The following is a 25561-nucleotide window of genomic DNA, read 5'->3' on the forward strand; positions in this document are numbered from 1 at the left end:
TTTATACCTACATACCAAAAGAAACACAAACTACTTTCCATAATTGAAAAATATGACAAACTTATTGGTGCCACTCTCCGACTCTCATGATGGAAACCAATCAGATCACCAGAAAATACGGTTTTCCAATGTGGTGGTCACAGGAACTAGGAACTATTTTTCGGGTCGAAAATGGCAAACAATAGACATCCAAGCGGCATCATGGTTTATTTTTTTCCATTTACTTGCCCTCTTTGCACCATTTTCATTCACTTGGGATGCTTTTTGGGTTGCATTTGTTGGTTACTTGCTAACAGGAATGTTAGGCATAACACTCTCTTACCATCGACTTTTGTCTCACCATAGTTTGAAACTCCCCAAATGGCTCGAGTACACGTTTGCTTATTTTGGGGTCCTAGCATGTCAGGTTTGTATTTAGCTTCATCAGAAATCTAATTTTGCTTAAACTGGTGAAGAGTTTGTTTAGTTGTACAAAATATATTGACGATTGAATGAATAAACAAGATAATGATATTCGTGATCATTTGATGTAATTAAATGTTTATATGACGTGAGAATAGCTAACTCACTATTTATTTAAAAAATCTTTCCTAATAAATGAAAATAATTTTACCATTTGTCAATCTCTCATGAGTTTTGATATTTGTCATTTTGTGGTATTTTTAAAATAAATATTGTCCACTTGTCAATTTCTGGTTTGTTTCAATTTTTAAAATGAAAGTCATATAGTTATATATGTAAAGTATTAGATATAATATATTAGGTTATAACCCGTAGAAACCACGGTTGGGGATTTGTAAGATGTTGTAATAAAAATTTAAAAAAAATAATTTCTATATGTGTTATCCGGAAAAAGAAAAATAAAATTAAAGTACAATGTTATAGTAAACAATTAAATGGAAGTATGTTGCTATTTTTTTGTTATAGCATTTTGCTTTTTTTTTATGATTACTATGTTGTACTTTTCAAATCAAAAGTATGATATTACTTCTTGAAATTAGGATATTATAACAAATAATGCCTAAATAAGAAAGCCCCTAAAAGTACAATGTTTAAATATGAAAAACAAAATTAAGATGTTGCAACGTATAAATAAATGATAGACCGTTGCTATATATCTCTTGCCTTTTTTATTACAAAATTCCACTTTTATTTCATCATATTACAACACTATATTTTAAAATTTTACCCAATATAGAAACACCATCCAAAATACACTAATTTTCATTGCGATAATTGGGTAGCTCTGTCAAATTACAAAAATTCTTTGAAGTAAAAAAAATACTAAAGTACAATGCTATAATTAACCATGCACAAGATCCATAGAGTTACCATTTCACACACTAAAGATTAACCTAATAAATACTCAACATGCTTACTTTGTAATTTGTAGTAATAGGTTAACCAAGACAACTCAAATTTGATAATTGTTTTACCGATGAGAGATTGAATACCCATTAAACTTGATCACATAGTCTTAATGCCGAAACAATACGATGTTTTGTTAGTAATTTATATTTTTTTTCAAAGAGAATGACATTGTAAGAAAAATTCCTAATGAGACATACCCTAACAAACACTTTCCCAAGATGCTTGCCAACCATTTTGCTCCCAAGATGCTAGTACTCACACTCTGTATTCCTAGCAACTATCATGTCAACACGCTTTTAAATATTAGCTTGAGATTTATTTACGTATATGATTTTCTGCAATTTATAATAATTTTGTATATATGCATAAAAATTATAACCCATGCACTTTTCTCAAAATTGCACCATGTGCCCATATCGTAAATACTTATGGTACTATTTTTTTTTTGTTTTGTTTTGGTCCAAAGGAAAATGGTTGTTTAAAAAAATGAATAGTTGAGCATTTAGCTTAAACAACCCAATGACCAAAATTCTCAAGATAATTCAATATAATGACCAAAATCGCATTGTGGGACTAAAACTGAATACATTAACTTCGTGACTAAAACTATTATTCTCTTTTACCTTGATATTCCTCCCAAATGCATCTAGCTCATAGGATCTAAATTTATGATTTTCTTTAAGAACTGCCATGATTTTATTAGGTCGATGACTAATATTGTTAAAGAAATCAATGGCTACCCTTAAAATTTTGAAGGGAGACATAGTCCTATACAATAAAAAAAAAAATTATGAAAATCGATACAATATCTTCCATCCATATATCAAATAATGATTGGTTGTAAAGAAAGACATTTTACATTGTAAAAATAGTAATAAAACACCCAAGTACCTTTTTGTGTTGTTGAGCAGATAAAATCGACGTTTGCTTCTTTGCAACTATCAAGTTGTGAATATTACACGTGAGATTTTATTTTCTTACATCTTTGGCCATGAAGGCTGTTGCACTTTTAGTTGTGCATGCCATAATAGTAAATAATGATTGGCATATATAACCAAAGTATAAACAAACATAACATGAAGAAGATAAATTTTACCATAAAAATACATTAATGTAATGGAGATAATTGGCTTGCATGTGACAAAAGAAAAAAAATGATTAAAAATATCGGTTGCAACTTACAATTATTTAGAATAGCTCTCCACCATTGACATATTTCAAAACTGTAAATCTTGCTTTATGAGCTAAAACATGCATCAGAGAAAATAAATCAATGTGATAAGTTGTATGATTAATGGTGGTTCATATTTTCACATAGGCATAATGCTTAATCTCCACGTGTAATAAAACCATTTGCAAATAGAACTCCTAAGAAACTATTGTGGGTATCTTTTCTTTTCCATATAATGAATTGTAGGCGATTAATTATTTAAATTGGTGATTCATCAATAGGGTTCTCATGTGTCTGAGAATCCATAATATTTTAGAAATTAAGTCTTAGTAAGAGATACATGATAATTAGCTTTTACATGTGGAATTTCGATTATGTAAGTCGTGGAATACGTTCTTTTCTTGCTTTGTGATGCTATATATATTGTGTATGTTCCCAACAATAAATCAATTATTAATTTCTATTTATAATAATACTAATAAATGACTCAATTTATGATACATATCAGTAAAGTCTTTCTCAAGAATCCTCCATTCCTTTCCAAACCAAAAACCTGTCCAGTCGTGACAATTTTTTTTTTTTGATTTATATGAAAATTACACAACCAATAACTTCTTGTGATTAATCCAAAAACCAAAATCAATTTTTTTTATATGAAAATTACACAACCAATAACTTCTTGTGATTAATCCAAAAACCAAAATTCATCATCGACTATTGTCATTACAGAAAAAAAAAACTCCAAAATTAAAACCTAGGCATCCAGTTTTGTTCCACAAAAATAACAAAATTAGAACTACGTACACATAAAAAAAAATCAAAACAAAACATAAATACCTTGCATGAGGAACCATTATGGGGAGCCTACTGGAATCATGGTCTTCGTAACAAATTTTACCTTAAAAACATTTATGAAAAAACCACAACCTAGAAGAAGATGGAATAGCCGTTTCCAAAAAAAAAAGATGGAATAACTCAATTTTGCATATCAAGAATGACGACTTCATATCAAACTGAAATAGAAAACAATAACAAATTAATCAATGAGAAACAATAAACTTTACTTTATGTAGAAGAGTTATGCGGTCATTGCAGGCGAGGCTTCGGATATCTTACCCTTCTAATATGTAGTTGAAGAGGAAGATAAATGATAACGATATTAGTGGCGAAGAATAAGAGCAGCAACGTCGTAGGAGTGGTGGTGACGAGGGAGATATTGATCTTGAATTTCAAAATCACGGATTATATTAGCGATTTGGTTTTCAAAAGAGATGGACAAAATTTTGGGAGATATTGTCGTGATTAGGGATAACCGATTAATCAAATTAAAAGAGATAATCAAGGAATCTTTTAAAATATAACTAAATTATCCGAAATCTTTTAATTTCAATTTCAATTATAAATATATTAATACGGAAATTAATTATTAATTATTAATAGTTAATAGTTAATTGGCAAATATATCTTTAAAATTGTTTTGGGCGGGAAAATAAAAAGAAGTTGGTCTAAGAAAGTGCCATGTGGCATAACCTGAATGTAAAAAATAGACATGTGACATGTGAATGATTCTTTTATTATAAGAGGGGATATGATATTAAATTGCAATGAATACTTTTCTTTCTTTCTTATTTTAAAGTTTTACATTAAAAAATATTTACTGTTTACACTTTAATGTTTAATTTTTTTTTTTAAATCAGCCCGTGTAATACACGGGTGTCACACCTACTAAAGTAATAAGGACAATAATTACTCGCTCAAATATGTATATGATTACAATCAAAATATATTTTGTAGTTATTTTGAGAAAAGAAAATTGAAAATATATAAAATCATGAAATTTAGAATTAAAGCTCTGTATCATTAATAATTATATAAATAAAAATAAATTATATTACAAGCTTTTCATTATATTCCATGATTTAATGAGAAAAAACAGGTATCATATTCTTTTTCCAATAAAATAAATCACAATGGATTCATTTTTTATTTCGTCATACAAAATAATACTCGATTTATATTTTATTTTGTTTTCATACAGGGAGATCCAATATTTTGGGTGAGCATCCATAGATACCATCACAAATACGTGGATTCAGATAATGATACACATTCACCAATAAACGGGTTTTGGTTTAGTTATGCTGGTTGGTTTTTCGACAATGGTTACATAGTTGAAAAGGTATCATGATATTCTTTAATTAAAATTGTAATTTATGATTAAAAAATATATTGTTGCTATTAGTTTTTATTTGAATCTTATGTGAAAAGAATACAAAATATCCTAAAACTATATTATATTGGTTGTCTTAATGCAGTATCGAGAACGTAAAAATGTGGAAGATTTAAAAAGACAGACGTTCTACAGGTTTTTACAGAAAACATATGTGTGTCATTCACTTGGATGTGGTGTTCTCTTGTATGCTTGGGGTGGATTTGCGTACCTCGTCTGGGGCATGGTATGATATATTTATTTGCATTTATTTCTTAGATTCTAATTACATATTGATTTCTCATTTATTTCATTTGAATACATGATTTATATGAACTTATGTCTTTTATGTAATAAATAAATCGATACAAAAAGACACATTTGTTTGATAAAAACCACATACACTGATGCTCAAATAGGACGCTAAAAAATAGGGTTGCCATGAACCGATATTAGTATATATATATATGGTCAACCTATAAACATGGTCATAAAAATCTGATCTTGCCTTCTTGCACGATAAGGATTAAAACCAGACAATGGTTTGACAAATACAACACTTCGTTTTTGTCTCATATGTGTAGTGTAATTTATTTAGTAGAATATAGTAAAATATAATATATCATATACATTATTACTTGAAGGGATTGGTTCAAAATTGAACCAAATTATATGAGAAAACTACAGAAACCTAATCATCTCGATGATGGCATTTATATCAGTCATGACTAACAGGACTACAGGAGGGAAGCATGAAATTTGTAACCACTTGTATTGTAATTAGCCTAATAACCTATCCGCCGCTAATGGGGACTTGTGGTTGATGACAAATTTTTCATAAAAGAAACAATCATAAGTTCTAAGCCTAACACATCCAAAATATTAATAGTGTTCAATGATTTAACCCTCTCCCCCATAATATCCCACCGGCGGGTTCGTCATTAGCTACAGGCTACCAACAGGGTGCAATTTATTTTTTTATATCCACCTGCAATCGCTTAGTAACCATGTTTTACTTTTATAATATAATAAAACATAATACATCATATATATTATTACTTGAAGGGATCGGTTCAAAACAAAACCAAACTATATTAGTTAACCACTAAAACCTAATCTAAGTCGTTGATGATATTTATATGACGGTCATAACTTGCATGGAATCATGACTTCCATAACCACTTGTAAATTGTCTATAACCTAGCCCTACCATTCGGCCTAGTATTTGAAGTGCAAAATTGCATAATAGAGTTCCAAAGTTAAAAATTTGGCCTCGTCATTTGGATTATCTTTAATGTTAAACCTAAGTTAATCACTCAAAGTTATTGTAATGTCACCATTCCATTAATTTTGACCTCTAAATAAATTACATCTCTAATGGTTAACCTCTATAATTGTTTTTTATGAGTTTAACTAATTGACATCATCCATCTAAAATGTTTCATAAAATTCCATCATTTAGTTAGTTATTTTTAAACACATCATATTTTTAATAAATATAGATTGTATTAAACTTTATCATGGTTTGTAATATATAAATGTTTGTAACATTTAATAGAAATAAATATCAATTAAAGAAATAAAAATGATTTAAAACTAAAATAAAATTGAGAGTGTAAAATAAAATGTTATTTAAAACAAAAACACATATATTTTCAAATTGTATTGACCGGTCAAAACAAATATTTAAAAAAATAATAAAAAATAATAAAAAAAAGCTATAAAAATGTACATTGGGGATATTCTTACAAGAGTAATACTTACATGAATAATTATAAAGTGAAATACATAAAATAACAAATAAAAATAGAATAACGTAAACATAAACTAACATTCCAAAGTTTCCAAAAGTTACATGTATTGAATATATAAATTAGAATAATTTTAGCCATCGTGGTGCATGGTAAAATTGTTAAAGTTGATTTTTGTTACATGACCTTGTTCATCTTTTATTTTCCTTTAACACATCAACGTCGCCTATTTTTTCATGGGATAATGACTTAGGAGTCGCCTATTTTTTCATGGGATAATGACTTAGGAGAGTAACTAACTGTTGAGTTTGTTCATATTTGGTCTCTTTCTTTTTTTGTACAAATATACCATCGAACTGGTTGTTTATATTCACAATAGCCCTTCTAACCGGCTATCACCTGTGATAGCCGGTCAAAATGGTTATGGTGAACATAAACAACAAGTACGATGGTATATTGAGTACAAAAAAGAAAAGAGACCAAATATAAACAAACTCAACAATTGGTTACCCTCCTGAGTCATTTTCCTTTAAAACAAACCCTTTATATTTGGCTCTTACGCAGGCAAAGGAACAAGAAGATATTTAATTGTAAATTTATGAATTATAATTCCATCTTAAATGAGGTTAAAATGACCTATTCTAATTGGATTAATAGTAGAGTTAGGATTGAGACTTGGAAAATTAACTGTATAGTTCTTATGAGATGTGATGTCATCACAACTTTAAAACACATTGTGATAGAGAATTTATCAACACCCCTTGAGAAATGCTTAGTGTTCATTCACAATCGATGTGGAATCATATGCAAGTAGTTCTTATGAGATCTATTGTCATCACGACTTTAAAACACATTGTGATATGGAATGTATCAACACCCCTTGTAAGTAATGATTAGTGTCCATTCACAGTCGATGTGAATCATATGCAAGTAGCTACCCATCTTCACCCCCCACCCCCACCCCCCCTAGCAGTGGCAGAGCCAGAAATTTTGATACTGGGGGTACAAACATTGTCAAGATATATTTTAGTGAAAATGACTCAGGATAATAACCAACTGTTGAGTTTGTTCACATTTAGTCACTTATTTTTTTTTGTACCCAATATACCATCAAACATGTTATTTGTATTCACCATAACTGTCACACCCATAAAATTCAAGCCAATTTTAAACTTTTTCAAAACACTTGAAACCATTTAACATTACATAGCTTGTTTTCAAAATACTAATTATCAAAGTATCCCAGTATCAAATCATAAAAATCATAACAGCAGGAGGAGCGGTACGATCATGCCGTCGCATTCCCGCGATCACCAGAGGTACCTGAAACAACAACTGAAACTGTAAGCCCGAAAGCTTAGTGAGCTATCCCCTAAAATACCAATCTCATAACCATATCATATAATCATATAAGTAAACAACATGCATAATGAGCCTTCAGCTTGAATGGACCGCCTCGCATGGCCTACAACCTATCTAGACCGCTCCCGAGCCTTCGGCATGACTGGACCGCCTCGCAGGGCCTACAGCCTATCCGGACCACTCGCTGGGCCTTCGGTCTGACTAGCATACCCTCCTGGGTTTGTAGTATATCCGGACCGCCCTGGGTATATTGGCCTTCAGCACAAAGCAGGACCGCCTCAACCCAATCCCCAAATCAACAAACATGTGCACATACAATCATATGCTATCACAATAATAGTCAAACCGATCTAACAGATCAAATAGCATAGCAACATCCTATAACCAGGACACCGACCTACCCAGGTCACTAACATAGCATAATCCTATAACCAGGATATTGACCGAACCAGGTCACTAAGCATAAGCATATCACCATCCTAACTAACAGGATGCAAAACAATAAACATATCATGTAATAATCCGGATACAAATCCATAAAGGGCCGGCCTTGGTGCCTTAGACCCTGTTGATATAGTGAGGATAACTCACCTCTCAAGTGTCGCACTGAAGTGGTAAGCTCAACCCTCGGATCACCAACACGAACTCCTCCACCTAAAGTTACCACAAACCCTTTTTCATAAATTTCCAAATCACCAAAATACCCCAGAGGTCAACTGGTCAACCCTTAGTCAAAGTCAAAGTCCACAGTCAAAGTCAACAGTCCATGTTGACCCGACTCGTCGAGTTCTTCCTGGACTCGAGAAGTCATGGAATCCTAGGTTGACTCGTCGAGTTCCCCTAAAACTCATCGACTTCATACGTGGCCAAAGGTTGAGAGAAACCCTAGCCGGCTCGCCGAGTTCAAGGCAATCTTCAACGGACTGGCCGAGTTGTTCATCCAACTCGTCGAGTACATGGCCATATTCATGTGGCTCGCCGAGTTGACTATGCAACTCGCCGAGTCCTTTCAGGCCTTCATCCATGCAGACACTTTTTAAGCCATGCCAAGGTTCCAGATTACAGATCCAAGCTTCTAGGGCATGTTTATCACGTAAAGTTGCAAACTTTACATGCATGCAAGGCCCTAGAGGCTCTAAATGACCAATATAAGCTTCTAATGGAGCTTTACACCTTAGGAGAGTCTCATCCTTGCAAGAGCTGGAGGCTTTATGTACTTAGAAGCCCAAGAGAGTTCAGTTCTGAAGTTACAACTTCAGATCTTAGCTTATACACAAGAAAAGCTTCCAAACATACTAGGAAAACCCTAAAATTTGTCCAAAAGGGGATCTAGAAATGAAATGAGGTCAGGGTAGCGATTTATACCTTCCAGAAGATGCCAATCAAGATAGATTTCAGATCCCACAGCTCCTTGCTTCTGGATACTTGATCTCCAAGCTCTCTTCTCCAAAAATCCTCTTCCAAGCTTAAGAATACACAAATGGAACACACACACTCGATTAGGGTTTGAGAGGGACAAGAAGCAGTAAAGGGGAGGCTGGGGGAGGCCAATGATCCTTTAAATAGGGTTCAAAACCCCGAGATTTAGGGTTTCATCTGCCAGCTCTTACTCGTCGAGTTCCTTCTTGGACTCGACGAGTAGGGTAACTAACTCGTCGAGTAGCCCTTGAAGTCAAGAAACTCTTATATTAAATCAATACCTAAGAATCGGGGCGTTACAATAACCCTTTTGACCGGCTATCACAAGAGATATTAAAACATAGGAAATTGCCAATTTTTATTTTCTTTCATTTTTTTCACAATAAAATTAATTTCTCTTTTTTTTGAACGACAGCTTGACAGGTTAGGTGTTAGTGTTAATACTCCAATTATTGTTAGCACCAAGGATCGAACCCTGACATCACCATTATCCCATACTAAGAGGCTAACCTCTACCAATTGGGCTATTCCCAATTGGCAAAATTAATTTATTTTTAACAACTACAATTTAAAGAATAAATATAACTAATTAAAAAAATAATTAATAAACGCAAAAATTGATAAAAATTTAAATATTTCATTAATTAAAAATAAAAATTACATAATTAAACTTAAAAGAATAATAAAAAATTACATAATAAAAAAACAACTAAAACTAAAAAAAAACTTAAAAAAAAACATAACACAATCTAGTGGAAATATTTTTTTTCGTGATCATCGTTCTCATCCTCAAAACAAACTCGAGGGCATGTCTCGAAGGATGATCGATACTTTGCATCGGGAATTGCATATCTTCCATTTTTTCTTCGTGCATCATTTCGTTTTAGACAACTGTTTCTTTTTCAATGTCAAACGTTGAGTGACATTCAAATTGTATCAATCAACTGTCTTGATAATTTTCTTTATTTCCTTTACTTCATTGATGAAATCCAATGCATTTAATGAAGACCCATTCCCCTTCTTTTTAGCTTTTTCCCTCCCATCGGTCATACAATTTTTCTTTTAGCTCGAGCTCTTCGTCATCATTCAAATCAAAATCGACACGAATATTTGAAGAATTGGGTATCCACTTGAGCCCGTTTTTGTTCTTTCTCTTGCTTCTCCGCCAAGTATGACGGTGGCTTCGAATTTTTCCATCTTGGAATAGAAGATAACAATTGCCAAGGGTCATTATAACTGAGCGCCTTTCTTGTTTCCTCGTGATACAAATGCAAAGCCTCTTGTAAAATTTCATCAACATCTTGACTGTTTCTCCTTTGGTTTTTAGGTTGTTGTACAATCTGTTCATCTTCGAAACACACTTTAAAGTTTCTCAAAACTTTAAATTTAGTTGGTGTTTAGTATGGTAGTCATCACCAATATCCAATTGCTTGCGAAATCTTTAGTAATGCATAGCCATAAATGCTCAATCGATTGCATTTCTTAGCTGTGAATCCTATGAAAAGTCAACCCAAGACTGTGTCAACATTAACTCTTTTGTTGGAGTCCACCATTTAGGCTCGCCCTTTGTTTTTTCCCATCGATTATTTTCCTTTGGGGTGGAGGGTGAAGGGGTTGAGTTTCATGTATTGTTGAGAGGGGACTGAATGGGGGAATCAATTTGGGGATGATTAACCAGGATAGATGGATCGAAAATGAAAATGTTTCTAGTTGGCGTGGTTAAACTAGAAAGACAAGGATTTATTCTACCATATTTTAGGGTTGAGTGTTTGGATTAATTTGTGTTATTAAAATGAAAGAAATAGAGAGGAAATGATAGATAACCGTGTGATTTTAATTGTGGATTAGAATGAGTATTTTGTAATGTCCCGATTTTCAGAATAATTTTCATTAAAATAAGATAAAAAAAACCATTTTAATAAGTGATAATATAAATAAAATCATTGCTCATAAACCCAATTCCAAAATCAGAGTATCAAAAGAAAACAATACGAAATTTCAAAACATAATCTGCTAACGTATGTGTATAGTCACGCCTTCTTCTTCCCACGATCATCATAAGTACCTGAAACATTTAATCCACAACTGTAAGCACAAAGCTTAGTGAATTACCCAAAATACCACACACCACAATATACATACAATACATGTAACAACGTAAATTTTCAAAAGAAAATTTTCATTTAAAATCATATAAATCCTCATGACACATTTTATTAAAATCTCATTTGTTCAATTCACAAAACATAACTCCATGTTTTAGTAATTAATAATCCAGGATCCTCATGACTCTTTCTCTGGTGTGTACAATCAACCGGTGTCGTCCCGCGATCCTGAGAACCTGAAACACACAACACATAACACGGTAAGCACGAAGCTTAGTGAGTTCCCCAAAATACCACATAAAACACATATTAGCCACTCGAGGCTATAACTCTATGGACCCTCTGGTCCTAACTCTGTGGGCCCTCTGGTCCTAACTCTGTGGACCTTTCGGTCCTAACTCTGTAAACTCTGGAACACACACACACAGCATAAATCACATAGAAATAATGCAGTGCATCACATCACATAAATAGCATACAAAATACTCTGTCACATAACTCTAATTACCACTCTAGGTAAAGTATAGTGAGAAGACTCACCTGGCAAGCAGAAAGCAGCTATCCTCACACTTGAATATCGAACTCGCCACCGCCTAACACATAGGATGAATATCTCTTATAATAACTCTTTTTCACGACTCAGATAATCAAAGGCGGTTCCTTCTCTTTCTAACTCTCTAAAGTGGGTAAAAGACCATTTTACCCTTCCAAGGCCTCTAATACTTATGTTGACCAAAACCCCAAAGTCAACAGAAGTCAAACTCAAGTCAACCGTCCACATTTGACCCTACTCGTCGAGTGCACCCATGCGACTCGTTGAGTCCCCTCGCATCAACCGAACTCTACCTAGGACTCACTCAGCTCGTCGAGTTGACTCCCAACTCGGCGAGCCAACACTGGGTTAAGACTACTCGGTCAAACCCGCTACGACTCGTCGAGTCACCCCTGGACTCGGTGAGTTGGCTCCCACAGATTTCTCATTTAGCCATTTGAGGTCAGATCTCCAACCCAAACTCATAGATCTAACCTCCTACTACCTAAAAGTCACGCAAAGGTTTGAACTTGAGGCTCATGCTTGGTGTATTTTGCTCTATACACCATTTTGACTCCATTGAAGCTCCATAGCTTCAAAGCTCCAAGGTTACTCACTCATGGCTGCCTACTTTCTGGATCTCTGGACCTCACAAGGTCCAGATCTACAATTGACTCGAAAAAGGGTTTGGATGCACCCAAAACCCCATCAATAAAGATACAAGCCCAACTTTACAACCAAGGAAATCTACTCAAACACAAGGGAGGCAAGAGTTGTACCAGATCTGAACCTTGAAATGAAGATGAGACTGATCCACCAACTCTCCTCTGAGATCCTTGCAACTCCCTTGATCTTCTTCTCAAAGAAATGACCTCCAAGAAGCCTCTTTCCTCTCTAGCTCATAAGTAACTCTAGGGTTTCTCTCAAGGGACGAAGACACTGTTGGGAAGGGGTCAAGAAGGCTATAAGTGCCTTTAAATAGGTCTCAAACCCCGGAGATTAGGGTTTCTCTGCCCAGCACCTACTCGGCGAGTCCCTCCTCGGACTCGTCGAGTCCACTCATTAAATCCACGGGAGAAACCCGACTCGACTCGGCGAGTTGGACCCTCAACTCGTCGAGTCTCTCCTTTAATCACAAGATTAACCTACACCATAATACCTCTGAAAATCCGGATGTTACAATTCTCCCCCACTTGAATTAGATTTCGCCCTCGAAATCACTCCGTGACCACACCAAGTTCATCAACACGAAAGACACCACCGGAAGGATCTCATACTACACCGATATCTTTCTCAATGGACACCTGAAACCACACAGAAACTCCCAAGTCCCAAAACTAAACCAACTCTTCGGCCGCTAATATACTCTTTCCCAATATCTGGAAACTCTAGTGGCCTAACTCGCCGCCAGACCACCTACTCAAGCGATCACCATGATATTCGCTCCTCAAATGTCAGCCCTGATAACCCACTGATCCTCTGATTCTCACAAGACCGAATCCAACAATCGGATACCGCTCACTCATACCAACATGCTAAAAGATCTGAATCACGCCCCAAAGAAACGGAAGGGTCCACACCTCACTAGGGCTCATCCACAAAACCGCTATCAGAACCCATCCGAACAAAGAATCCTTAACACTCTGCCCTCAGACACAAAGGAAAAACCATACTCGTTCAGAAGTGTCCTCAGACATCACATTCGTAAGCCCCAACTTCGTTTCTCATATCCCTTTTCAATACTGGGCACTAAGTCAACTCCTGACTCCACAGTTGAACCTCCAAAGGTCACCCGTAACATGTCCCAAAATGTCTCACCGACTTCCTTATCATAACCACAATCTCGGCCCGGTGACAGACAAGTCACGAAGCTCTCTTTACCCCAACGAATACCATAATCCCACTAAATCGTTTCACCCTCGACCTCTGTCGAACACCACTCCCTAGATACATGCGCCTTGCGGTACCTCCCGTACCCGAGTGTTGACCTACATAGGTCTAAGACATCAGCTGATAAACAATACCCCTCAACTTGGGACCCATCTCAGAATCTAGAATTTTATCTAGTCTACTCAAAGCACCACTAGAGCCAAACTCAAACTCGAGAGTCTGGTCCGACCCAGAATTGGAACCACTCGTCCCTATGAACCACTCAACTCATGACTCATGACCCGCAACCCATGCGTACATCACTTCCCCAATTCCTTCTGATTGTTATAACCACACCTTAACTCAGTATATAACGATTCCTGATCATTAAGGAGACCACAGCCTCGCTCCTGGTCCAACGACCAGGTCCCCAAAAACTCAATAATAAGGCTACCCAAGCCTAACACTCCTCTGCGTCATGATCTGACTTGCGAATAATACGGCTTCCTGTAGTACCACGACACCCTCTCGTTGACTAGTGAATACTACGGCTCCCCGCAGTATCACAACACCCTCTTGCTGACTAGTGAATACTACGGCTCCCCGCAGTATCACAACACCCTCTCGCTGACTAGTGAATACTACGGCTCCCCGCAGTATCACAACACCCTCTCGCTGACTAGTGAATACTACGGCTCCCCGCAGTATCACAACACCCTCTCGCTGACTAGTGAGTACTACGGCCCCCCGCAGTATCACAACACCCTCCCGCTGACTAGTGAGTACTACGGCTCCCCGCAGTATCACAACACCCTCTTGCTGACTAGCAACACTTTCTCTTATCATCCCACAGTCTCATACTCACGTTAATACCACACTGCGTCCTCTAACTCATGCTCCGCGAACTAACATAGATAGGTACCCACACTCATCCAAATTATGCATCATAATATCTGACGACAACCGCCATAACAAAACACCTTTCCCTGCTGCAATCCACCTTCTTAAATGATCCCTCTTGATGTCAATACCCGAAGGGCTCCCACTGGAACCGTAGATACTTGATACACCACTTGCCGCCTCAAACTAAAGACTCTAAAAATAATTCGGAATTCAGGGCATCATACTCGGATACCCCGGAACACCATCGCAGAACATCACGATGTTCTGCCTCAACCACCGATCCCATACTTACGGCATCATACACGGATACCTCAATGCATTCCCTCAGGATATCATAACTATCCTTCATTTCACACAACGCGGAACTTCGGAGTATCCCGACTCTCAATTGAAACACTGATGAATCGACAATGACTCGGAACATGATGACAACCATCCGAAACTCCCTCCTCTATTGCTCAAAACTCATGCAAGAATACACTGACCGACCCTGAGGTTGGTTGTCTAATTCCACATCTGCTCCTCCCAAACTACATATAATAGCCCATACATCGGACCGGAATTTCCCAACCGCCGAACTAACATTACAAGCCAAACCACCTCGAAGAATTTCTAACCACTACAAGTTCCCTGACCAACGGCCACCGGCCGTGGAGACACTCATCCTTTCATGAGCACGAGCCTCATGCATGAACTTACTCTGCACCTCACCTTAACCACCAATAACGCTGGTATTCTGAATCCGTACCACAGGTCTCTATATCCAGTTCTCTAACCGCTCTTGAATCAACCTCTGATTCTCTCATTAGAATACCCGGTTCTCCCCCACTCAGGGTTCGAACCATCATCATTTGACGCACCAACAAACTATCCCACATACTGTTCCCACTAGTAACATCGCACCTACTCCTAGAAGGTGCTACGCACGCTCGATGATCTCCCGACAGAGATCAAGCAACCCCAAATAACCCCAATCTCAGATGAAATCCTCAGAACTTCCCATCATGATTGTCTCTAGTCTTTCAGAAACTCACACCCTCCCATCACCGGACCTCCCCAATTGTCCAGTGTTAACTCTGACTCTTAGTCTGGAAATAATGCACTATCATTGTCTTCATCCTCGAATCCTCAACCAACGTTCTATCACATCACTCATCATAAGAGCAGAGACTCCACTTCCACTCTCGATACCCATCATAGACAAAAAGCCATCGCCCCGATATACTCTTCTTGATCATTCGTTGCTACAACTAACACGTGCCCTACTATACTCGAGTAGGGTGTGTCCTGGTCCTTGACCATCTTAGTTCCCACCGACAGCCTGCTCATGCTATATCATTACCTCGCGGCAGACATACTGCCAAATACTCCGGCGGAAGATCGCCATCACTGCTACCCCGCAGGGCTTACCCGCAAGCTCAAAACCGAAGATCTCGACACTTCCTATGTTTCCCACAGGAAACGGAAATAGCACCACTCAGATCATAGAAGGTGACGTCTCCACTATCGGCTGATTGCTCAACTCAGGCCGCAATCCTTCATATAATACCATCTCCACTCATCTTTGAGTCTTGCGACTCTAACTGACATCTCACTAAAAATCTCTTGGAAATCAACTCAAATTCTCTTCTCAAGGTATGCTCTGTTGAAACTCGTTCAACATGGCCCTCCGGCCCCATATTCTATCGCATCCGATCATAGAATAACCCAAACACGACAGGATAACTGGAAAAAGCACAAACACTATCCGCTACGAAGCATGGTACTCGAACCATGACATCACCTCTCGCTCTGCTACCGATCATGGTACCCAAACCATGACATCACCTCTCGATCTGCTACTGATCATGGTAACCAAACCATGACATCACCTCTCGATCTGCTACTGATCATGGTACCCGAACCATGACATCACCTCTCGATCTGCTACTGATCATGGTACCCGAACCATGACATCACCTCTCGATCTGCTACTCAGAATGTCTGGAATACTCCCTGCATCGAGTATGGGTCCTCTGCTTTCAGTAGTACGGGCCCATACTACCTGCCACATCTACCCATACTCTCTACACGGACCATCCCAGATTCCATGAGTAGCTGCTCAACTCTCTCAATCACCAATCCCCATACGCGTACTCGTTTCCCAGCGAAATGCTCTATTCTGCCAGCGTACTATTCTGACTAAGGTCACTTCCTAGGTTCTCACATTTCTCCGCCATCAGCTGCTGAAGAACTCCTAATGATGCCAGCCACCTACCTCCTGAATATCGTCATATTCATTTAGTAGCTGTATCCCATCACCGAGAGTTCTACAAAGCACGAAGCAAGCAGCATTCGAGCATTGAATAATCTCTACCAACACGAGAAACCACTCTAGGTACAACTCCACTGGCTCTACTCACGCTCAAAAGATATCACTGAAATCAAGTAACTCTACCCCTCGCGGGTGTCTAACTATTCTCGCAGTAGGTACCATAAATGCTCATCTAGGTATCTCTCCTAGATTACTTCTCTACTCAAGTCCCTTCTCTACAAGGATTCCCGTTGGATACTCTTACTCAGCACATACTCGAAAGCGCATCACCGATAACAGCAACTCCTAGACTAAGGCATCATAAATCAGGCCACTCTAGTCCTAAAATATGAAATACCTAGCCTGTCTCTAGCATGTATAATATCTCATAATATCTCATAACACATAAGGTAAGGGTATTTCGGGAAATCACTGTTCGGGCTCTGGCTGATTGTACACACTGCTCTTTCTCGTTTTCTCTTAAAACTCCTGCTCGTTTTAGAAAAATCATTTATTTTGAAAAACTTTCCTCTATTCCTCAGTTTGAGTTTAGACATACCCGAAGGTGCATCCGAATCCCTCAAACCAAGGCTCTGATACCAACTTGTAACAACGTAAATTTTCAAAAGAAAATTTTCATTTAAAATCATATAAATCCTCATGACACATTTTATTAAAATCTCATTTGTTCAATTCACAAAACATAACTCCATGTTTTAGTAATTAATAATCCAGGATCCTCATGACTCTTTCTCTGGTGTGTACAATCAACCGGTGCCGTCCCGCGATCCTAAGAACCGGAAACACATAACACATAACACGGTAAGCACGAACCTTAGTGAGTTCCCCAAAATACCACATAAAACACATATTAGCCACTCGAGGCTATAACTCTATGGACCCTCTGGTCCTAACTCTATGGACCTTTCGGTCCTAACTCTGTAAACTCTGGAACACACATACAACATAAATCACATAGAAATAATGCAGTGCATCACATCACATAAATAGCATACAAAATACTCTGTCACATAACTCTAATTATCACTCTAGGTAAAGTATAGTGAGAAGACTCACCTGGCAAGCAGAAAGCAGCTATCCTCACACTTGAATCTCGAACTCGCCACCGCCTAACACATAGGATGAATATCTCTTATAATAACGCTTTTACACGACTCAGATAATCGAAGGCGGTTCCTTCTCTTTTTAACTCTCTAAAGTAGGTAAAAGACCATTTTACCCTTCCAAGGCCTCTATTACTTATGTTGACCAAAAACCCAAAGTCAACAGAAGTCAAACTCAAGTCAACCGTCCACATTTGACCCTACTCGTCGAGTGCACCCATGCGACTTGTCGAGTCCCCTCGCATCAACCGAACTCTACCTAGGACTCACTCAGCTCGTCGAGTTGACTCCCAACTCGGCGAGCCAACACTAGGTTAAGACTACTCGGTCAAACCCGCTACGACTCGTCGAGTCACCCCTGGACTCGGCGAGTTGGCTCCCACAGATTTCTCATTCAGCCATTTGAGGTCAGATCTGCAACCCAAACTCATAGATCTAACCTCCTACTACCCAAAAGTCACGCAAAGGTCTGAACTTGAGGTTCATGCATGGTGTATTTTGCTCTATACACCATTTTGACTCCATTGAAGCTCCATAGCTTCAAAGCTCCAAGGTTACTCACTCATGGCTGCCTACTTTCTGGATCTCTGGACCTCACAAGGTCCAGATCTACAATTGACTCGAAAAAGGGTTTAGATGCACCCAAAACCCCATCAATAAAGATACAAGCCCAACTTTACAACCAAGGAAATCTACTCAAACACAAGGGAGGCAAGAGTTGTACCAGATCTGAAGCTTGAAATGAAGATGAGACTGATCCACCAACTCTCCTCTGAGATCCTTGCAACTCCCTTGATCTTCTTCTCAAAGAAATACTCCAAGAAATGACCTAAAGTTTAACCCAAGGTCAAACGTCGTCAAAAGTGAAAAAGCCAACCTACTCATTAATGGAAGTGACATGCCCTTGGCACCCAACCCCCACTACAAAAAAAAGTAGTTGGTATTTGACCTCAAATGGAAGGGACTTAAGAAAACTCAAAAAACGGTCCGCGTCCCTGCTGATCCAACACTTAATTGTTGAAATAATCTCTTAAGTCCATGCTTTCAAACTCTCAAATTTGGATCCAAATGGTGTATTAATGGATAAAGTTTCCAACTTTATCTATTAGAACACCCCAAACCGACTATATTTAAAACTCTGTATTCCAAAAAGTCCAAGATCCTATTTTTCTTCAAGCATTGAGTAAAGAGCGCTCTTGCATGCACTCTCTACTCTATTTAAACCTCATATCTGAAGTTGATTATTTCACTTAGATCATGAAGTTATCCAAACTCCATAGATCAAACCATCAAAGAAGCCAAAACATCATTTAAAGAAATAAAACTCCAAATACTCATAGATCAAAAGGTGAAAACCAATAAAGCTTGAATATTTAAGACATATCAAGGTTAAGAAGATGGATGAGGGATGATTTATTCAGTTTCAAATATTTAATTATCAATCTTGCAAGAATACTTCACTCTAGAACCACTAAAACACGCCAAAATGGATGAGAAGAAAGAGGATAAGCTCAAACCTTCAAAGGGAGGTTAGGGTTTCTCAAGCGATGTTCTAGGGTTAATGGAGGCTGAGAAATGACAAACCATTGGAGTTAATGCACCTTAAATAGCTTTAAAACCTTAAAAAGACGTTCATCGCACAGGGTCGGAGGCGCGGCGAGCCCCAGAAGAGGCGTTCCACGCTCTCAACACAATTCAACATATTTTTCGGTTTTTCAGCATATGCGATTAATGGCTTCCTGTTTCGCCCCATCCTACTACTTTTCTTTGGACTATTAAACCCCCAACTAAAGAATGAAAAAACACCATAGGGATTAGGGTGTTAAATATTTATAGGGCTGTAAATTGGTATATATATATATATATATATATATATATATATATATATATATATATATATATATATATTTGAATAGGAAATCTACAGAAAAGACTCAAACATTTGGGAAAAGTTTCAATAAAGTCATAAAAAAAACTGAACATAAAAGTCCTGATTATTTAACATTTTACCCAAATTAATGAAAAAATCATTTTTTTATATTTGAATAGTAAATGACAGATTATGTGATTTTTTCAAAATAATGGAACTTTTCTGTTCAAAAAAAAATTAGGACTTTTTTGAAACTTTTCCCAAAAGTTTGGGACTTTTCTGTAGATTTCTCATATATATATATATATATATATATATATATATATATATATATATATATATATATATATATATATATATAAAGGTAGGGCTAGGTTATAATGTGAATGATATCTATTGTGTGGACGTAGAGACAATTCTAGACCAATCATTTTCAAATAATATAGAATTTATGTATATCTTGATTTTAGGCAGGTAATTAGTCAAATCCATAAATTTAGGAAACTTATTCAAATCAAGTTAATTATATTAATTTTTATCTATTATCTATAATAATTAAAGAACACTTATATATTCTTTCAAAAATTAAAAACCATGAACCATGCAAAATTCAAAATTTATAATTTTATAAAAGGTAGAGCCAATATTTTTTCCAATGTTTGTCCCCTCCAAAATCAGAATTCTTAATCAAGAGCATTCTTAAAGAATGCTTATAAATATTCTTTAAAATAAATGGTATTTTTAAAATAAGTTTAACAACACATGAAGAATTTTCTAAATTTGAAACAATTCCTATAAGGAAACTCCTCACTCGATGAAACGAAAACAGATGATGAATAATTACAACTACAGAGAAATAATGAAAGAATCAAACCATTCTTATTAGAAATTTACAACAAAAGAACTAGTATTCTTAAAGAATATGTAACATTCTGACAGAATATGATGTATCCTTTAAAAGAATGTGAAGTATTCTTAAAGAATATATAACATATTCTTGATGTATGCCTCCATAAAATGTAAAATGCTTAGCAAAATAAATTGGGTCTTTCTTCAGAATAAACATGAGCTCTTCCATGGTTTATAGAATCAACTTAATCATCTTCTCTTTGAAACAACAGAAAGTTAGTCGATTGCAGCTAACTAGGGCTATAAGATTATGGAAAAACAATAGAAAGTTAGTCGATTGCATAAAAAAATTGTTTATTCTAATTTTATTTTAAATGTTTTGGTTAATCTTATACCAACAAACGAAAAATAAAGGTTTTTTAATTCCTCTTTTTCATATGTCACATACAGTAGTATAATCAAAAACAAAAATACATATAATATGTATTTTTGTTTTTTTGGCGGAAATTGGAAGAAAAAAAAGATACTTATAAGAATTAAATATCATGAAAATGCAAAAATGGCACCAAAGTTTTGATAATCGATCAATGCAAAACCGGAACACGTTCGTTAAATGATGTGGTGATGGTATTGATGGCCGGCGATTAAAGAAAGAGAGAAAACAAAGATAAATAGGGCTATTGATAAAATTAAGGTAACTAGTCTTAATTATAGGGGAATAATAAGGGAATTAGGTAATTAACATTATTAATTATGAAAAATTACTAATATACATTTTATTAAGTTTTTAAAATGATTGTCTCATTTTAGTCCCTACATCCACACAATATTTGTCAATCCACTTTTGAACCTCTCTCTCTCTCTCTCTCTCTATATATATATATATATATATATATATATATATATATATATATATATATATATATATATATATATATATATATATATATATATATAGCTAGGTTATTTTGTTTCTTACATTTATTGTGTGCTAGAATGCACCAATAGGAATTTAGTAAATTAAATAATTATTTAATTAAATAAATATAGATATTAAATGATTTCCATAATTATATGTATATTAAATGATATCAATAATTATAATTCTTTTTTTATGGAAACTAATTAAATCCGTTATTAATGTCAGCAATAACATTATTTCAGAATAAATTTGAATCTAGGTTTTTATATATGAGTTCGTATTTTGTTTCGGGACTCACTCACTTAAAATACAATAAAGTTGCATGAAATATGAAGAACGAGAGTGTATTCTACTAGAATACACTCTCATTCTGCTGGAATACACTCTCATTCTTCTAGATATGAATTCATTCTGAAAGAATATTATTGTTGACATTAATGACGAATTTAATTAGTTTCCATAAAAATGAATTATAAGTATGGATAACATTTAATATACATATAATTAATACTAAATTCTTATTGGTGCATTTTAGCACACAATAGATGTGAGAAACATTTGATCGTTAGGCCTTAAAAAAAATTGTTACCATTTTTGACCGTTTAATACATTTCAAAAATAAAAATAAATGAAAATTAAAAAAAAGTCATTGGCCAATAGGAACAAGAGAGAGAACGCAGGATAGGGTAATCGCACCCTATATTCTTCTATCCTAAACCGCACCAAGAGTGTGGTGTTCTTGGGTGAGGTTTACCAAACCGTTGGATGCGTTTCATCCCATATCGTCGTCCATTAGGGTGAAAGCAAAAGGAGCGTAGGTACCCTATTTCGTGTTCTCTCTGTTGTTCCTATTGGCCAATGACCGATTTTTTGTAAGTTCCATTTTTTAAAATAAGGCAATCGGTAAAAAAACGTAATAAGTTTTTTTTTTCCTTTTCTAAGACCTAACAGTCAAAAAAATGCAATTAAGTGTTAACTATCAATTATAAAATAACACATGTCCATTTCTTTTTGAATTACAAAAATTATCCTTGTGATTTGGTCAAAATTACACGTCTAGACCTTAATGATAAGATTAAACATCCCATTCCATACATAGTTTAAAATGACACGTGTCCATTTCTTGAAACTTACTATTAAGTATGTGTTAAATATTGAGCTGGGGAAATTGAAGGGAAGGGGTGGGGATATTTGTTTTTTTCTTTGTTTTTTTTAATTTAAAATTGATAAAGTAATAAAATAAAATGAAAAAATAAATTATTAAGGGTAAAATAGTCATTGCATGTCAATATAGACTAAGCGGACAAGAAAAAACAACCCAATGACGGTTCGAGTTAATTTCTGAAAATAGAAATTAAATGTGCGTTTGGACACATGCACAAGAGACGAATGATATAATTTACCCATAAATATATATATGTGATGTGTTGTCATGTTTTCATTGGTGTCGGTACTTGTTTTCTTAATTATGTATTTTCCATACAACCTCCCATATATATATATATATATATATATATATATATATATATATATATATATATATATATATGTTGTATGTAGGGTGTTAGGATCGTATGGGTTTACCACATCACGTCCCTCGTGAATTCCGTTGGTCATATTTGGGGAAACCAAGCTTGGAATACCGGTGATCTCTCAAAAAACAACTGGTATGTGTGTAAATATACGAATGAGCTAATTATACTAGAATCTAACAAAAACGATTGTCCAAATTTTGTGAAGGTGGTTAGGAGTGTTGTTGTTCGGAGAAGGATGGCATAACAATCATCATGCATTTGAGTATTCAGCTCGATATGGATTAGAGTGGTGGCAAATCGATGTTACTTGGTACGTGATACGATGTCTTGAAGCCGTCGGATTAGCAACCAACATCAAAGTGCCAACTGACGCAGAAAAAGTTAAAAAATCATTTGTCATCTCTAATAATACATTTTAAATGATAGATCGGTTTGTGTGCAACATAAAATATACCTTCAAATAAATAAACTCAGGAATATGATTACTTTTCTACGCCGATGAATGTAAAATATGTTAGGGTGTGTTTATTATCAAAAGTCTTTCGTCAATAAACAATCCCCTAATTTATGTATTTTTTTGGTTGAAAACTAATATATAAGTTGAATGTTGATATGTTCTTTAATTTTGACGTATTGTTTCTTTGGTTAAATAAACCGGTTAACTTCATAATAGCCCAACGAACTTCTCTTTTATGGTTTAAAGGGTCCCTCGTGTTAATTTTTGGCACTATAGATGCATAAAGTCCATATTGACCTATTAAAAAAGGTATTAATCTATTTTTATCCGATTTCAGACGTGGCATATATATGATACCATTGTTCTTTGGGAGTAATAAAATCAGCTTCGGAGGGTTGTAAAGTCAAGCCATTACTGAACCTCATAATCTAATCGACTAAGGGTGTGTTTTTTTTTTAACTTAATACACTTAATCTTTACAAAAATTAATGGGTTCAGATATATATATATATATATATATATATATATATATATATATATATATATATATATATATATATATATATATATATATATATATATCTTAACCCATTAAGTTTTCTAAGGATTAAGTGCATTAAGTTAAAAAAACGCCCTTAGTCGATTAGATTATGAGGTTCAGTACCCCCAAGCTGATTTTATAACTCCCAAAAAACAATGGTATCATATATATATGCCACGTCATTTTATATATATGTTTCTTTCTTACTTAATCTTAAGAATAAGAAAATGTCCTAATAGATTAAGTTAGGAAAATGATAACCTTAACATTTAGTAATAGTTCATATATCTTTTTTAGAAATACCCTTGTAAACATATCAGGTTTCCTGTTTGCCATCTTTGATCTTTGTACTTCTACTTTGTTTTTTTTTTTTGGTTAACATTCTTCTAAAACAATATAATTAATTATTCAATTTATGTAAAACAATTATTCATTGTGATTTATAATGTGATGATGTATATTTTTAATTTCTTTAAAATTTAAAACTTATTTACTGTTATGATTTACATTCTTAATTTATTATGGTTATTAAATTAATGATCATTTTGTTAATTTATATTTTATAATAATTATTAAAGAAATGATAATTTATTATTTTTAAATAGATGGTAAAATAGTCGTTTATTCAGATACAAACAATGCATTCATTCCAAAAAAAAAACAACATTTATATTAGTAACACTTTATCAGTTCAGATATATTATCATTTTAGTACACTTTATAACTTCATGACTTAACCGAAAAAAATGACTCCTAAGGCTTTTGATCATTAATCACTATCACATAATATCTTCAGAATTGCTACATAAATTCAAAGCACATCATGAAGCCAAATTTCCACCGAACAATTCCAGATCCAAATTGATGAAACAAAAATCTCAATCACTTATCATCAATAAGTTACATACAATTCCACTTCACTTTCGTTTAACTTCCGATCCACAAAGCTTTCGAACAGCTAGTAGCCAACAACTTTGACGAATAGCTTCTTCAAATTCACTTCTTCGAACAATCAGATCAGAACTCAAGTTGACGATTTCCATTCATACCTTGATAAACACGAATTTACCATATCTAAATAACTTTTCCGATCAAACAATCATATTTTAATAAAGTTTCATATTCTTCAATTTTTGTTCAGCAGAAATCACAAAATCATCTTCAATTTCCATATACTCGTTTTTTTTTTTCAAATCGATTCACCAATCAACATCAAAGATTACTAGTAACTGAATCTAATCCCAAAACGTTTAGAATTGAATCAACAAAACTATCCTC

At 35.1% G+C, this 25561-nt stretch overlaps 1 protein-coding gene across 2 annotated transcripts; it reads left to right on the forward strand.

Moving 5' to 3' along the window:
- Positions 1 to 23896, forward strand: LOC145115438 (palmitoyl-monogalactosyldiacylglycerol delta-7 desaturase, chloroplastic-like). Of its 2 annotated transcripts, XM_079051730.1 has the most exons (6): positions 1 to 204; positions 346 to 406; positions 4581 to 4721; positions 4858 to 4998; positions 23311 to 23417; positions 23491 to 23896. In XM_079051730.1, the coding sequence occupies exons 1-6, from the start codon at positions 53 to 55 to the stop codon at positions 23702 to 23704; spliced, it is 816 nt and encodes a 271-aa protein (XP_078907856.1). In that variant the 5' UTR covers positions 1 to 52; the 3' UTR covers positions 23705 to 23896. The 2 variants fall into 2 exon arrangements, with proteins under 2 accessions (XP_078907856.1, XP_078907855.1); XM_079051729.1 differs by having other exon boundaries at positions 1 to 406.
- The last annotated feature ends 1665 nt before the right edge of the window (positions 23897 to 25561 follow it).

This window comes from Lactuca virosa, chromosome 5 (genome assembly GCF_052849685.1).
Source record: "Lactuca virosa cultivar CGN04683 chromosome 5, Lactuca_virosa_CGN04683_v6, whole genome shotgun sequence".
NCBI lineage: Eukaryota > Viridiplantae > Streptophyta > Magnoliopsida > Asterales > Asteraceae > Lactuca > Lactuca virosa.

Coding starts and splice junctions, on each gene's coding strand:
- LOC145115438 (XM_079051729.1), top strand. CDS start 53: ATGACAAACTTATTGGTGCCACTCTCCGACTCTCATGATGGAAACCAA. Junction 407..4,580: donor TTGGGGTCCTAGCATGTCAG/GTTTGTATTTAG, acceptor GTTTTCATACAG/GGAGATCCAATATTTTGGGT. Junction 4,722..4,857: donor ATGGTTACATAGTTGAAAAG/GTATCATGATAT, acceptor GTCTTAATGCAG/TATCGAGAACGTAAAAATGT.